The sequence below is a fragment of the Mustela lutreola genome, chromosome 8, assembly GCF_030435805.1.
Source record: "Mustela lutreola isolate mMusLut2 chromosome 8, mMusLut2.pri, whole genome shotgun sequence".
Taxonomy (NCBI): Eukaryota; Metazoa; Chordata; class Mammalia; order Carnivora; family Mustelidae; genus Mustela; species Mustela lutreola.
This window is the reverse complement of record NC_081297.1, coordinates 24059035-24075381: the sequence shown is the minus strand read 5'-3', so window position 1 is coordinate 24075381 and position 16347 is coordinate 24059035. Positions and strand designations below refer to the sequence as shown.

Below are 16347 nucleotides of genomic sequence, written 5' to 3'. Positions count from 1 at the left end.
GTACTGGGGACCCAGCAGTGAATGAAACGCAGAGCGGGTACTAGTGGAGCTTACATGCTGGTGGTGGGAGCGCACAATACACGGACGAGCAAATACACGGGATGTCAGGGGATGTGAAGCGCTGTGAAAGCAATAATGCAGGGAACAGGATGAGTCAGGGTGGAACCTATGCAACGTGGGGATCAGGTCCTTGAAGAGCCAGGACTGAAGAGACAGAGTGAAACAGGCAGCCATTGGGGAGCTGCCAACCAGAGGCCACAGGAGGGGTGAAGTGGGCTGCTGAACACCTTAGCAGATTCAAAGACCCGAAAGGAAGCCAGTGAGCCAAAGATCAGGGGGGTTTGAGACAAGATGCAGACACCATGGGGCCATTTGGGCTACTATAAAGATTCGGGATTTCCCTCTGAGTGAGAAGAGAGGCCAAGAGGGGATTTTCCAGGAGAGCAGCCTGATGTGGCTGACATTTAAACCCATCACACGGGTAGCTGCGCTGAGAATGCAGGGAGACAAGGGCGGGACACCAGCCTGAAGTTAATAAACTAAATCTAAGTGAGTGGTGGTGGCAATGGCAGTGGTATGGTGAGAAGTAGTTAGGTTCTGGATCTCTTTAAATATACAGCCGGTGGGACTTGACTCTGGATGCACGGTGGGAGAGAAAGGACTCCGAAACAGACATCAAAGTTTTTGACCCGAGCCTCCTGAAGTTAGGAATCATTATTGACTGAGGGAACAAGGACGGAGGAAAGGCTGAGTTGGGTAGAGAAATACATTAATATTAATGTGTAATTAATCCAGTATATACACATATAGAGCTGTCATTTCAGTTAACAATCTTCTTTCCCACTCATGGATCTCCTTTGCTTTCCTTTGCTAAGTGAAGCTAAGAATGCTGACAGCATCTCCCAAAGCATTTGACCTTGGCAACACTGAGGGCAGGAAGCCTGGGCTCTTCCAGGGGAGGGGCTCGGCCCCTCTGGCTGAGAACAGGAACTATGCAGGGCCCCTCAACTGCTCAAAACTTTTGGTGGTGACTGTTCTGCATCTCCTGTCTGATTCAACTCTGCGCTACCCACGGGCTTATCCATTGACCCACTTTGGCCATGTGCAATGATCACCTGCTCTTAAAATTTACCCCATCCATGACCCTGACGTATGCTGTGACAATGAATAGGCTCTTAAGACGGATCTTACAGACAACGAGTCCATTCACTGTGCTTCTGTTCTATCGAATACTTTGAGTTTGCTTGAGGTAGAGTTGCACGGATGGGAATATTCCCGACCTAGTTTTCTGATTGTGAATTATAGGTCCATCAGCTCCTTCAGCAATGGAATGTAATATCCCCAACTGCATGGGCTACTTACTGTGACACGCTTGCTGCGGCAGGATGGGTGAGCTTCCAGACTCAGGTCGTTGAAAGTCAGGGTGATCCGCCTTCCCTCCTGCACTGTGATCCTCCACTCGCAGACGCGGCCGTGAGGATTCGGGTGCGGGTAGTTGGGAGAGGTAAACGTTCCTGTAGGGCCTTGCAGATCCTCCCCACACTCTGAAGGGGAAGAAACCCAAGAAAACTGCCAGTCCAGTCAAAGTGAGCCCTTCTACAAGAAGTGTCCTCTCAAGTGTTTTCTTTGCTATCCCCCTGGACAAACTTATTGCTGTTATTTGACACTGGGTGTACATGAGGACTGACAGACAATGTCTGCATCCCCTTTCTGTCTCTAATATTTAATATCGAATCCACGTTTCCATGTATGACAGTGCGCTATATCGTCATGGCCCAAGAAATATGGGGCACCAATAGAGGGGGTAATCTCAAGAGTCAGAAGATTCAGAAGACGAGAGTCATTATCCAGTTTCTTCAGATAATATCTGTATTTCAGCAATGTCGGGGTATTTGGAATGCCGATTCCAACAGCTGTGGAGCTAACTCACTGGTTTTCTTAAGATGAGGAATGTGTGCAGCTCTCATCCCATAACATCTTCCAAAGCACCACCTCCTCTCTGTAGTAGCCTGTTTCACAGCTATGGTGCGACTATTTGATTGAAATCTGCCTCTCCACTAAAGTGTAAGGTCCATGAAGAGAGGGGTAATTTTGGTTCAACAACCACTGTAACACCAGTGCCTCGAATAGTGTCTAGCCAAAGTAGGTGCTCAAAATATGTAAATAGTTACCACATCAGTAAACTTACCTTCCATGCTGGATTCAAACCGCAGTCTGAATCCTGAGGCAGTAAGAGAGCCATCTGTGACAAACTTCACCAGAGCAACATTGCTAGAAGTGTCTATGCTGTCTGGAATGGTGTTTCCACAGTATCTGCCCAATAAACTTCCTGTGAGAGGCAAATAATTAAGTATGTCTAGGTCCAGGTGATTGAATTCATTTCTCCTCTACTTGAGGTATTCTATAAGTACAAAGAAAATAATAAAAGACAAGACCCTGCCCATGAAGAAATGCTAACCTCTGTTAAGAGAAGCAGGACAAACATGAATAAAATCAACATTCACATAGATGAAGACATGTAACAAAGGCTGCAACCAGTTAGGGCAAGGACATCTCAGCACAATGAGGGAGCTCATTTGGGTAAAGAGATGGTTGCAGGCAACAGAGAGATGAGTGTCCAACTCATATGATTGCTAGTTACCTTACCCTCTCTCTCCTTACTTGACAGGAGACTCCTCAAATAACCAACCACATATGGCCCTGGAAGGTCTCAACAGGAAGAAGATGCCTTCTCTAGTGCTCTCTCAGTGTGACCTATTAAAGACAAGCTCTATAATGACACCCGGGGCTTTGGACACCCACAGTTTGTGAGTAGGACTCCGGGGAGAGAAAAGTCAGCACTGCTCGGAGTTGACTGCACATCTGTGCAAAGACTAGACGTTGTTTTACCTTTCTTGAAGTGAGGATACTTCAGAGGCTGAATGAGTACATGAGAAAATAAACACCGCCCCCCCAAAAGACAGGAGACAAATTGCACTGACCAGAGGTATGGTTTTCCCAGATCTCCACAAAGTCTTTTTCACAGCCAGAGGAATTCTGAAGGTTAAAGTCTTCAAAGTGGATGGTGAGATAGTGTCCAGAGGGACCCTCGAGATGCCACTCACAGAATAAATTGTCTCTATACGGAAGGGTTGGATATCCACTGCTTTCAATGACGCCACTTTGCCCTGTCACTCTTCCCCCACAGTGAGCTGTAGAAAAGAGTAATATTTTGTTACAAGATTTTTCTTTTCTTTTCTTTTTAAATTGAACCAGCACATTCGAAAACTGAATATTAATTAATATTCTATTAATATTCGGCTAATATTCAGTTAATTAATTAATATCCAGTTAATATTTGGTTAATTAATTAATATTCAGCCAAATGAATATTAATTAATGCTTTTAAAATTCTGGAAATGTTTATTTAGTTAGTGGTCCCCTTAATATTTGAAATCTACTACTGCTGTAAAGAGAAATGATACCGCAAGTCCAGTCCAATAATGGGAAATGGAAACTGAATGGCATATTCTGTAACATCACATTAGTCCCCTTGGGACACCATGTAAGAGCTATTAGTTGCAAGGAAGTTTCCTTTCAAGAACCAACTGATTGGCAGGGCCTGCCTACTACCCTGTGTCTGTGATTTTGAAGACGGAGGGCCTGTTCAGCCGGAAGGGGTGTGGTGGTGATTCATGATGTCTGGCCTTCCTGGTTTAACTATCAAATGAACGTTTCACTGCAGTAACTGGTATCTGGGGGCCTGGCAAATTACCACTCAATTCTTTCTTTTCAGCTGGATGTGATAGTTAGATTGAATTATATACAACTTGCCTCGGGCTATAAAACAACCTATGGTGTATGTTTAATGTTGTTACTAGTAGGCTTTCCAACTTTTGACTGTATTAAATATGTTTGGTTAATGTTCAGACCCACCAGATACTAAATTCCATGTAATTGTGACCACAATACAATAAATCTTCAGGATGCGTGTGTACTGCTCATTTTTTAAAGTAAGGAAATCAAAACACTGAGGAGATATACTTGTTTTTGTCTAGTGACTGATTTGACACTAGAGACATAAGGGAAAAAAACATTATCCATTAATGATGAGTTCAAAGTTACTGCTCTCTATATAGTGTGTGTGTGCATATATATATATACATATATATATATATATATAGTATAATCACTATATATAGTGATTTGATTATATTTGAATAGTAAACAGTTTTACTAGTTAAGGTGATACTATAGAGATAACATGATAAGAGAAAGAAACATAGATTTGATTTAACCAAATATGTTTTCACAAATAAGTTAGGAAAAAATACAAAATATTCAAGTTTATTAAAAAGAGTGGTTTAAAATGGAAAGTAAAATAAAATTTTAAATCAACAAATGACTTTGGTTTTAAACATTTACATTCATTCCTTATTTATTTCTATCACTAAAACAATCATTACATTTAGGCAGATAGAAAGACTTCTCTAAAAATGGTATGATTTTTTAAAGTTTTATTATAATTAGTCCGTGATAACTTTCTTTTTTAAAAAATTTATTTATTTATTTGTCAGAGAGAGAGAGAGCGCACAAGCAGGCAGAGGCAGAGAGAGAAGCAGGCTCCCTGCCGAGCAAGGAGCTCAATGTGGGACTTGATCCCAGGACCCTGGGATCATGACCTGAGCTGAAGGCAGTGGCTTAACCAACTGAGCCACCCAGGCATCCCATAACTTTCTTATTAAATACAAAAAAAAAAAAAAAATGTTGTTACCTATAGCATACTTGATCTTGAACCCCACATGAGTGGGGCTGTTGTCTGATCGGAATCTCAAATACATCACATCTCCTGAGGACAGCTGGCTACTGGGCAAAGATCTCCCACAAACCCTGGAAATTACTGGTGCATTTGAATCAGGCCCATCTCGCAACTCGAGGTAATTGGACGTGCAGCTAACGAGGAAAGAAAATTCCATTTAATATATAAAAGTCTGCCTCTTTGATGTATTTTCAAAAGAAAGACTTTACCAACTTTCTCCAAGAGCAATATTAAATCATCATTTTTGTAGCAGAAGACACTCCAACCATCATTTTAAGTGGTGTGTCCTCTGAGAATGCTACATAATATTTTTCTAATCATAACACATTGTTTCGTTAGTAGCTCCAAAGGCAGGTGTTACCACACCAAAGAATGTTTACTTGTCTTCCCTCCATATTCTGTATTTGTTTTACACATTTACAAGTCATTCTCAAAACACCTAGGAATTACAAAAAAAAACCAAAAAAAACAAGTACTTTGTATCACATGATACTAGGGCACATCTCATGTGACAAAGAAAAACTCTCTTGACAGCCCTGCCACCCAGACTAGTGGAGAGTCTCAGATGGGATGGAACATTTCATGTCCATAAAAGTGAGCAAGTATTTACCCAGTATTTCTTAAGAAAGCCAAACAGCCATTAACCCTCACTGAGTGGGACTGTGGCATTATATTAGGTGCCCGTACATAGTAAGCAAACCTCTGTACCTAAGTTTTGGACCATACACATATTCATGCAAATGTATACATACTTTCATTAAATGAAGAGAAAAATTCAGGGTTTAGTTGTTTTTTTTTGTTTTTGTTTTTGTTTTTCAGTCAGTATGGTTATCCTCTTTGTGTTCAACACAGTAAGGAGGCTTACTCCTTGGTTTGTAATCCCCTTAAGAATTCTCATGAAAGAGAGACTGGGCAATTAGACAGTACTTCAATCTTTTCTCTGACACTGGTGACCCCTAGTGTCATGTAACACAAATTTTCATTTGTTAAACAGGTATTTTATTATTTATGACATTGAGCATGAGGCTGGGAAAATAAATATTCATCTACCAGAGACACTGTATTTTTCCTGTGGGAGGAGAACGGATAACATAAATCTCCAGCAGCCATCCTCAGTGTCTCTTGCAGGACGCGCGTGGTGTCCGGAGAGATAATATCCGTGTACATGACCCGCTCGGCTAACATGAGAGTAGCGGGCAGCCTATGTTTTCAGGCTCAAGGTGTAATGTGTGTCCCTTCCCCATTTTTTAGATTTCCTATGTTGAGAAAAGAAACTATTCTCAACCAAGACAGCTGGAGAATACAAGTCTGAGGAGGAGAAAAAGGAAATGGAAGTGACCTACTTGGGTGTTTCTTCAATATTGAATTGATCTTCAAACTGCAGCCGTATGAGTTTCCCAGGAGGAGCTGCTAGGAGCCAAGTACAATCAGCGTGCTGGGGGTAATTGTCAGGGTGCCCAGGGGAGGTCACATACCCCGCAGAATCCACATCGTGGATGTAGATGTTGCCCCCACAGGCTGGTGAGAAACAAAGTGAAATCAATAGATGGTCTGGGAAAGAGGATGCAATGCTACTATCCCCTCCCCCCCCTTTTTTTTTGCACTGTTTTACATCATCTTTTAAAAAATTGAAATAGAGTCGAAACTCAATGCCACATTAGTCTCAGATAGACAACATGGTGATATGACAAGTTTACGTGATTTCATATATATGTAAAAACTAAAAAACTCAAACACACAAAAAGCAAAACCAGACTCATAAATACAGAGGACACATTAGGGGTTGCCAAAGGGGAGGGGAGTGGGGGGATGGGCCAGATGGGTGACAGGCTTCCAGTTAGGGAGGGAATGAGTCATGGGGATAAAACGAAGGGCATGGGGAGTACAGCCAACTGTATTACAAGAGCCCCATATGGAGCAGATGGCAGTAATGCCTGTGGTGAGTACAGCACCATGTCTAGACTTCCCACTGGCATTTTTTGTTTTTTGTTGTTGTTGTTGTTATTTTCAGCATAACAGTATTCATTATTTTTTGCACCACACCCAGTGCTCCATGCAATCTGTGCCCTCTATAATACCCACCACCTGGTTCCCCCAACCTCCCTACCCGCCCTGACCCTTCAAAACCCTCAGATTGTTTTTCAGAGTCCATAGTCTCTCATGGTTCACCTCCCCTTCCAATTTCCCCCAACTCCCTTCTCCTTTCTAACTCCCCATGTCCTCCATGCTATTTGAAGTGACTTTATCTGTATTTCCAACCTCAGTGTTCTTTTACCTGGATTTATCCTCATTCTCTTTTTAAAAAACAGATTCTGAATTTGTTATTGGGGGAGCTACCAAGTGTGTCACTTTTTAACTTGCCCAACTATAAATTCTCTTAGAAAATTTCTCTCTTCCTTAAAGCCAACAAAATACTTATGGTGCCCAATGCATACAGTGGAACATCCTGGAAGAATTAGTGTACATTCGCCATACAGAAAAGCACATGAATGCAGAGAAGCCCTTACAACTTCCCACTGACTGGGTGGTTCCATAGAAAGATTCGGAGCTGGGATCTTGATATGTAAAAGATGAAGCAGATAGATTTCCGCACAACTCTGGGGGTATCCGCTCATTATGTTTCTTCAGGATTTAGATGCATTTGAAGAGCAAGAGACGGCTGGCATGAGAGAATTTATTAGCCAGTTTCTGGAAGAAGATCAATGGGCTTTTTATACTTCTTTTCTAGAAAACCAAAGTATGTAAAAAGACTTTCCTTTTACCAATAAACATTTTTTGGGTGATCTCACCCACCATCCAAGCCGGGGTTACCTGGGTACTTATAACACCGATGAAATGAACCTAGTAAGTGAGCCTCACAGACACATGGGTCTGCTAAACTCTCTTGATATTTCTTTCTGCTATCATTCAGCCACTTATTGTCCTAGCCTGAATTTTGCCATTGCCCAGAATTCTTCTCGTCTCCGAACCCGAACCTGCAGACTATACGTGATTCGAACCATTTGCGGAAATCAATGGTCTCCAAATGCGCACTCTCCACTCTCAACACGGCAAGCAGCCCTGCTTTCTCACAGAAACGTAACAGCTAAGTGAGACCGGACTCTCTGCCCTCGACCCTTATGGTCCCCACTCTCTCGGGAGCCTCGGCGCGCCGCTTGTTGTTTTCCTTCAGAGCGTGATGGAAGAAATCAGATGAGGACGCTGCCCCCATGTGCTGCCACCCTTAAGAAATTTATCTGCCTCTCTGCCTCCTGTATCTTCCCCGGCTACACCATCTTCCTGTACAATGGGTGGGCCTCCCACTCCGCTGTCTTCTCAGGGGCCGCGCTCTGGGGAGGCCCTCCCCGTCCCCTGGGCGCTCACTCTCTCTCCCTCCCGGTCCTCTCCCCTCCCCCACGCTCCTCCCTGCCCCTCACATCTTCCCACGCCATCACGTGCTCAAGTCAGTTACAGTCCCGTTATCTGCTCTTCCTTACTGGCGTCTTTCCTCCTTCCCCCTCCGCTTTTCAACCCTATCAAAGCACTCTGGTTTGGCTCCCAGTGGTGTACCCAAGCATCTTTTTCTTCTTTATTTTATAGCCCCAGCATTTAATCTGGTTGATCACAACTGTCTCTTCTTTCTATTTTTGTCCCCCAGCTGCTTGGACACTGAGCTCCTCCTCCTTTTATCTCACACCCTCCCACCTTTGGTCCCTGGGTGCCTCTTTCCAGGTGTTTCCCAGAAACCGGAAGTTTGTACCTTTTCATCCCGGTCATCTGTTTCATCCAATGCCCCACCTCCTCTCAGGCAACCACCAGTTGGTTCTCTATCTTTAAGAGTCTGTTTGCTTGCTGTTTAGATTCCACATATAAGTGAAATTGAATGGTATTTCTCTTTCTATGGTGGGCTTATTTCCCTTAGCAGAATAATCTCTAGGTCCATCCATGTTGTCCCAAATGGCAAGAGTTCACTCTGTTTTCAAGGCTGACTCATACTCCATTGCGTATAACTATAACACATCTTCTTTATCTACTCATCTATGAATGGACAATAGGTTTTGAAATCAAAAGACCTTTAAGTCTAATAGTAAAGGCAGAAAGATGGGGAGGAAGTAATGACCATACCATTCTTACATAAAAAGAGGGTCTGGCAAAGGAATAAAAGAATTGAAGCATTTATAAATAAACCCTTAGTGTATCTGAATTACCACCAAATATTGATTTCAAAACTGTAATTTAAGACTGTAACTCAAGACTCTATCATGGGAAAGTAGAGTTCTGTGGGATCAGCTGATGTCTACTCACTAGACACAAGGCACTGCTACTCTGAGAAGCCTCGGTGGCCAGTGACATTCCACACATGATTCAGCAGCTGAGCTCAGCAGAGACAGAGGGATAACAAACTCTCAGCCTATAAAGTAATGGGGCTGGTATTCACAGAGCTGTCTTTCAAGTCTCCTTCCAAGTGCCAGAGCTGCATGTAGGGGGAAGTAACAGAAGTACATTCCCTCTAATCATGGAACCTACTCAAGCTATTAGATGATTTTTTGTGTCATTTGGTAGACACTTATTTCTTCTCCTTTTCCAGAATAAAGAAATTATGCTGACATTTAAAAAATCTCATATTTTAGAGATTATGCAGTAAGATATATGGTTTTATTTAGATTAGTATTTTTTAAAAATATGCTCAGGAATTTGGGATTGAGGTCATATGATTATCCTGAAATCTGTATTATCTAATTTGGGGAGGAAGCAAAGACTTATTCTCTGCTAACATTACTCTCTCTTTTGAAACTATGCTTATTTACTTATTTATTCAATTAAACATTATATAAATTTAAATGTCACAAAATTAAGTCATTACAGTAGAATTAAATATAATTTTAATCAAGCATAATTAAGTAAAGGTAATTAAGTAAAGATCACCACTATAATATATACTTAAATGGGTAATAACAGAATCAGAGGAATATGTGTTCACTTTAAAAGAAAGCATACAAATGATTATAAAACGATGTAATTATCATTCTTACAATGCTTCCATAACTGTAATGGATAATTAGATATTTTATAGTAGAAAGGACTAAGAAATTTCAGGGTATCCATAAGATCGGTTTAATTTATAATCATGGAGAGTATTTTACTTTGTTCATTCTCTCAATAAGTAGGCTTGGAAAGAATCTAAGCCTCATTTTACTTATCTGTAGAATGGGAATGATACCTTCCTTAAAAAGCAGCCATGATGAGATACTGAATGTATCAAGAATACAGTAAGTACCTGAAAACAGGTAGCTATTCTTGTTAAATTATTATTCTTACTTTAGAAAAGAAAACTTCACATATTTTTTCCTCAAATCTATTTAAACAAGAAAGATAAAGCAACTGCAGGAAAAATACAGGCATTTTGCTCGGTGAAAATACTTACCTAAACTCTTTGCCTCATATTTGATCTTAAATCCTTGCCCTCCATTACTGGCATCAGAAATAAACTGAACAAACATTTGATTATCTGAGGTGAACAGAGTGGATGAAGGACGACTGCCACAAAAATGACCATTTCCTCCACGGAGTCCCAAGGGTGGAGAATAGATGTCAGGCCCATTTTTCAGCTAGGAACACAAATTAAAATCACATCAGTTCCTTCAGATTGAGAGAGATGGAGCGCCCAAGTCCTACCACTTTATGTCCCCAGAGAGAAGAATCGCCATTTTGTTTTTTGAATGAAGACTGCAAAGTTAATCATTAGGAAAGGTGGCAAGCATGACCTACCACCAAGTAGTCCCCCCGGCTGCAAGAAGCATCTCCATTTGGAATCTGGAAGGGCTGTTCAAAATGGACAGCAATGGTCAGACCACTCTGAACCAGGACGTGCCAAGAGCAGTTGAGGTTGGGACCGTAGGTCTCTGGATACTGAGGGGATGTGATTATGCCTCGGTCTGCGTGCAAATATCCACCACAACCTTTAGAAAGAAGCAACAAAGGTAATTTACTTAAGTGACATTTACAGTGGGATTGTTAGGCTTCCCTGTTTTTCATGAGGATTTTTAAAGTGTAGGCAACAGAAATGTGGTTTGAAACGAACCGGGACCAAAGTATAAGAAATGATGGGCCCAACAAGCTTGTGCTCAGCACCGATGACAGAGTATTCATTTTGTGGTTTTTTCCTACGATCAGGAAACAGAAATAAGCAACAGAGACAAATTACTTTCAGAAGCTTACTTTATAGATGAGTAAGACATACAATAAACACATATATAAGATGTGGGGTAGGATCAATTCTACAAAGAAAAGTGAATATGGGGAGAGCAAATGGTATAGTATTGTCTAGGGAACTTAGAGAAGGCCTCGTTGTTGCGGTATCACCTGAACAGAGACCTGCAGAAATGAGGGATCAAGCCATATGGCTTTGTGAGAGAAGAGCTTTCCAGTTCAGAAAACACTTGGTGTAAGGGCTTGAGTGGTACATCATGTAAGTCAAAATTAATGAGGCACAGTGAGTGATCCCAAAGGAAGCAGCGCTAGGTCATGCAGGAAACTGAAAGGACTTATTTTAAGTAAGAGAGGAAGACATTCAAGGGTTTTGAGTATTAGAATGGTATGATCTGTCTTATATTTTAAAAGCATTGCTCTGTCTGTGATACCTAGATTGTAAGGGGGTTGGCAGGAAAATGCGCGGTCAGGGGGTCCAATCAGGAAGTGACTGCCTGAGTCCAAGGAGAGATGATAGGGTCTGGACTAGGGTGGTAGAAGGAGAAAGGTGGGAAGTGGTTGGGTATAAATATATAAATATATGTAATATATTTAAATATATTGGGAAGGTAGAATCATTGTGATTTGTTGAAGGTTAGGACACAGAGTGTGAGACAAAGAGAAGGATCAAGAATGATGTCAAGATTTTTGGCTTAAGCAACTGGAAAGAATGTGCTTTCCATTTATCAAGATTGTAAAGAGCATGGAATGAGCAGCTTTGGAGGGTGGAAGAGGGTGGGAAGCAGAGTTTAGGTTTTGCATGGTAAATTGGAGATACCTTCTAGACATGCAGCCATCCAGCATGTACATGTGTGTGTGCACACACACGTACATACATTTATACGTGCACAGGTACATCTGTCATACACATGTACAGGAGAGAGAGAGAGAGACTGGGAGCAGAAGAGAGTGGATGGAGTGAGCAGGCATTAATTCGCCTGCTGTCAGGGGCTGAGCTGCTTAGCAAGGGAGTGCAGCGAGTTCACACAACTACTTAAATCACAGATGGAAATTTATCTTAGGTCTGTCTAATTTCAAAGCCCATTCTCTTAAACCACTACGCAGTCTGCCTCCCTGAGCGTGAAGTAGATAATTTATCTTCCATTGCTCCCTACTCTCTAAAAGACATCTATAACAGTGCAAGAAATATTAGATGAATTTTTAATGTCTATATTGAGAGTCTACTTTAAAATTATGCTTTTTTGTTAAAAGTATGAGCGTCTTTCAATGGTCTATATTTCATGGACTACTTCTTTAATTTTAATCTTGTTTGGCTTTAAACTTACTATTGGACTTCCCATTTTATCAAGTTTTGGAAGTCTTGATCATGCTACACATGATTGCCACCCACGTATGGTGCACATTCTCTGAGTCATCAAACTCATATTTCAAGAGAAGCAAACCCTTCTGGCCAACCCTCCCATGAATGCTTGAAACCAAGAGCTTTCAAGATATCTTCTATTTTCCTTTTTCTATTTCTTAGATTGAAGATTACTCTGACTTACCGTTCCTTTTATGTGTTATGGATAAGTGCTGTCTGGTTCTGTTCTATTTGAAACCCTTAGCTAGGCTGGAGAATTGTTTTAAAGATCTCATTCTTGGGGTACCCTGGTGGCTCAGTGGGTTAAAGCCTCTGCCTTTGGCTCAGGTCGTGATCCCACGGTCTTGGGATCAAGCCCCACATCAGGCTTTCTGCTTGGCGGGGAGCCTGCTTCCTCCTCTCTCTCTGTCTCTCTCTCTGCCTGCCTCTCTGCCTACTTGTGATCTCTGTCTGTCAAATAAATAAATAAAATCTTAAAAAAAAAAATCTCAGTCTTAGGCTACCAGGAATACACCTCATTGTGGAGGTGGGGGGAGATGTCCTCCCCCAGAGACCTGAAAGCAGGGAATCCCTATGTTTCACTCGGCCACAGTTTTTGGATCAAACTTAGTAGCTGACAAAGGATAGCCATCCAGAGGCTGGGCGAGACCCATGTGAAAAATAAGCAGAAGGTATTAGGGAGAAAGAGAGAGAGAGAGGATGAAGTGAGAAGACATGATGTGACATAAAAAAACCCCTGAACATATTACTTTTGTGAAAGGATGCATTAAAGCCCGCTGCAGTTACACTGAAGTCCGAGGTGAGCCGGAGGAACATGTACTCGCCAGTGGACCGGATGGGTCCCGGGAGCTCTCTGCCACAGAGAACGGCCAGCTGCGGGGCCAGGTTACTGTCTCCTATGCCAAAGAAAGGAAATGTCAGTGGTAAAATATGATGTCTTCAGAATCTTCTCCACCTTCCTTTGCAATGCAAAGTAGCTCATACATTTTTCTCAGAACATCACCCTTCCTAGGAGTTCACAAGATTCTCAAATACAAGGACCTCCTCCAAGGGCCACATCATTCTGGTTCCAGCTCCTAGTCATGCTGCCTACCTTTTGCTTTACCCTTTATGTTGAAGTCTCCTGACAGTCCCCACTGTCTTTCTCAAAACTGGGTTACAGTTCTGCCCAGCACTAAAACTCAAAATCAGGGTACATGGGGGCTGGGAAATGACGGAGGAGCAGTGCCGACGTGTATGTTAGAGACTCAGCTCAATTAGTCGGATTGCTGAAGGTCAAGTATCTAAAGGAGAGAAAAGATTGGTTCTTCAGCCTCAGATTCTATACTAATGTTGTAAGGTCATTTGCCAAGAGGTGTGCAATGTTTCTATGACCCTCTCTTCAGCCCCAGAGGGTTTCTTAGTTGTGACTGTGATTTTGTGTTTTTTTTTTTTAACTTTTCATTTGTTTGGTGTTGTTTATCTTTTTTTTAATTAAAAGAACACACTTACGTCCACCTGTGTGGAGGATGAGAAAAGAGTTTCATCAAGTGTGCCCTCCAGGGAGAGAATCAGAGGACAACTGGGTCACTTCATAGCTCTTTTTACTACTCTTGGATATAAGCAACTTGGAAAAAAGCCACAATCAAAATCAGAGTGGAGCAAAGGAAATTATAAAATATTTGGATTCCTGGCTGGGAAAATACATGGATTTCTTCTCTAAGAAAAATAATTAAAAGACTTCAAGCTTATAAAAACCAAAAATAGAACATGAGACATGAGGAAATTTGCCCCTTGAATGCAACCAGCGAAATGAACCCCTCTGACATTGATCACCACCTAAAAGTCACTCATTATTCACTACTTCAGAAAGCAAGGTATTGTCTGGGATGACCACTGCCATGGCATAGCTGTAGGAGGAGATGCTTGAAAGGCATTCTTCACAGGGTTTCTGACCTCTGGACAGCTTTGTGTTTTTCACAATTCAAAAGTTTCTCTCTATGACTTGCTATCTACCTTACCTTACCTTACCTTATCTTATCTTATCTTATCTGCACTTGCTATCTTTGCTGTGATATTTTACTACACATTTCAACTCAAATTGTTTTTGTTCATTTACTCTTTGTCTATATCACAACATTTTGAAGCTTATTGTATGTTGTTTTTTATCAGAGGTGCATAGTTTCCTCAGTGAGACAGTGTAGGGTCTATTGATGTTTAATTCTTTTCTAAACTTCACCTCATACTGTCTGATGAAACAATGCTCATCTCTAAATAATTATGTATAAGTTACTTAACTAATGAGTTGGTAGGTAACCCAATAACCACATGATGGTTTGTTTCTCCCCCCAGTATCTGTAATAGCTACTGAGGTATTTCTAGAACATTCTGCAACCTTACCATATGGGTTGTAGCAGGGATGAACGTGATCTTTAAGAAGAGGAGAAAATCAAAGGTAAAGGCTATAGGGTGGTCTGGTGATTCTCTTGCTGATCGAGACTCCTCATTTTAGAGATGTAGAAATGCAAGCCAAGATTACCAATAGCTGACATTTATCAAGCAATCATTATTACCACTTTGAGTGCTTTACATGTGCTATCAGACTGTATATTCATAATAACACTATTAGGTAGGTATTTTTATTATCCCAGTTTTGTAAACAGGAAATAGTCTTGGGAAGATATATAATTTGCCCAAGGGCACAGAGTATAGACGTCAACAAGAATTTAAAACCCTAGCTAAATAACTCCAGATGCTCAAACTATGCTATTAAATGATATCTCTAGGATAACAAAGAAACTACATTTTATATCTATAAATAATAGGATTATTGATTTTTAACAAAATTATTTTTTTCTTCCTCCTCTTTTTTCTGTTTGTTTTTGTTGTTGTTGTTTTAACTTTTTCTAGAGCCAATGTAAATCACAGAACCTCAATTTGGGGGAATCTTAGGTATGTAAAATTTGTTGGTATGTGGTCTGGGAAAAATGGATTCAGGGCTGAACCATCCCAGTCCTATAAAATGAATAAGCAGGTGGGAGAGTGACTCAGGTCTCCTAGGAAGGCTGCAGAGCCCTCTCTGGGGTGGCTCAGAAATGTCTACAGCTATGGGGTGCCTGGGTGGCTCAGTGGGTTGAGCCCCTGCCTTCGGCTCAGGTCATGATCTCAGGGTCCTGAGATCGAGCCCCGCATCTGGCTCCAGGCTCAGCGGGGAGCCTGCTTCCTCCTCTCTCTCTGCCTGCCTCTCTGCCTACTGTGATCTCTCTCTGTCAAATAAATAAATGAAATCTTAAAAAAAAAAAAAAAAAAAAAGTCCACAGCCAGCCTGGGACCAAGGACCAATGGCACAAATGGTCTGTAAATATTATTGCTTGAGGTCAATGGCTTTAGATATTTGCTTCAGAATGTGATTGATATGCCTCTGCTCCTCAGAAGCAAAAAAACTGAACAAAGAACAAACAATTGGAGTGGGACTTGAAATTTCATTCTAAATGAACAAATGAACAAAATACCCACCAACCGCTACAGTCAGCACTCAAAAGCTACTTCTTGAATACGAAAAGAAACATAGGGGCAACTAAGAAGCCTATTCAGTACCTACTCACGTTGTGAATAAAAATCTCTTTGGATAGGTCACACTCCAATTTAAAACACTGTCATTGCTTTGGTGTATAAGTCAATTTGCTGAGCTCCCACGCTCTATGTCTCAGTAAGGACACTTTCCAGTCTATAAACAGTATATGATGAAAACTATTTTAGAAATGTCTCTAGCAAAGTAAATTGAAATCCAAATTAAATAATTCTGAATTCCACATATAAAATGCCAGGACTTTAGCTAGGGAATGGATCATGCTCCTGGATCTAACAACTTCAAGAAGTAGGTACTGCTCTCTCTTTCACAGACAATAAAACAGATTTGGACACATTTAGCATTCTGTGCAAGGTCACACAGAAGAAGAAAACAACTCTCAGGGCTCAGGCTTCTAAGAAAAATTATTGGTGAAACAAAAAGCAACTCAAT

The 16347-nt window shown here is 41.3% G+C and overlaps 1 protein-coding gene across 1 annotated transcript in view; it reads right to left on the bottom strand.

Annotated features, from left to right (window-relative positions):
- CUBN (cubilin) overlaps window positions 1–16347 on the bottom strand; it is a 258475-nt gene that overhangs the window by 75164 nt on the left and 166964 nt on the right. Inside the window, exons 41-48 of the mRNA XM_059184039.1 lie at window positions 13097–13243; window positions 10547–10737; window positions 10203–10386; window positions 6142–6316; window positions 4754–4932; window positions 2982–3191; window positions 2189–2329; window positions 1363–1544 (exon numbers count right to left, since the gene is read on the bottom strand). Of these exons, the coding sequence (XP_059040022.1) occupies window positions 1363–1544; window positions 2189–2329; window positions 2982–3191; window positions 4754–4932; window positions 6142–6316; window positions 10203–10386; window positions 10547–10737; window positions 13097–13243 (1409 nt within the window). The remainder of the gene's footprint in view (window positions 1–1362; window positions 1545–2188; window positions 2330–2981; window positions 3192–4753; window positions 4933–6141; window positions 6317–10202; window positions 10387–10546; window positions 10738–13096; window positions 13244–16347) is intronic.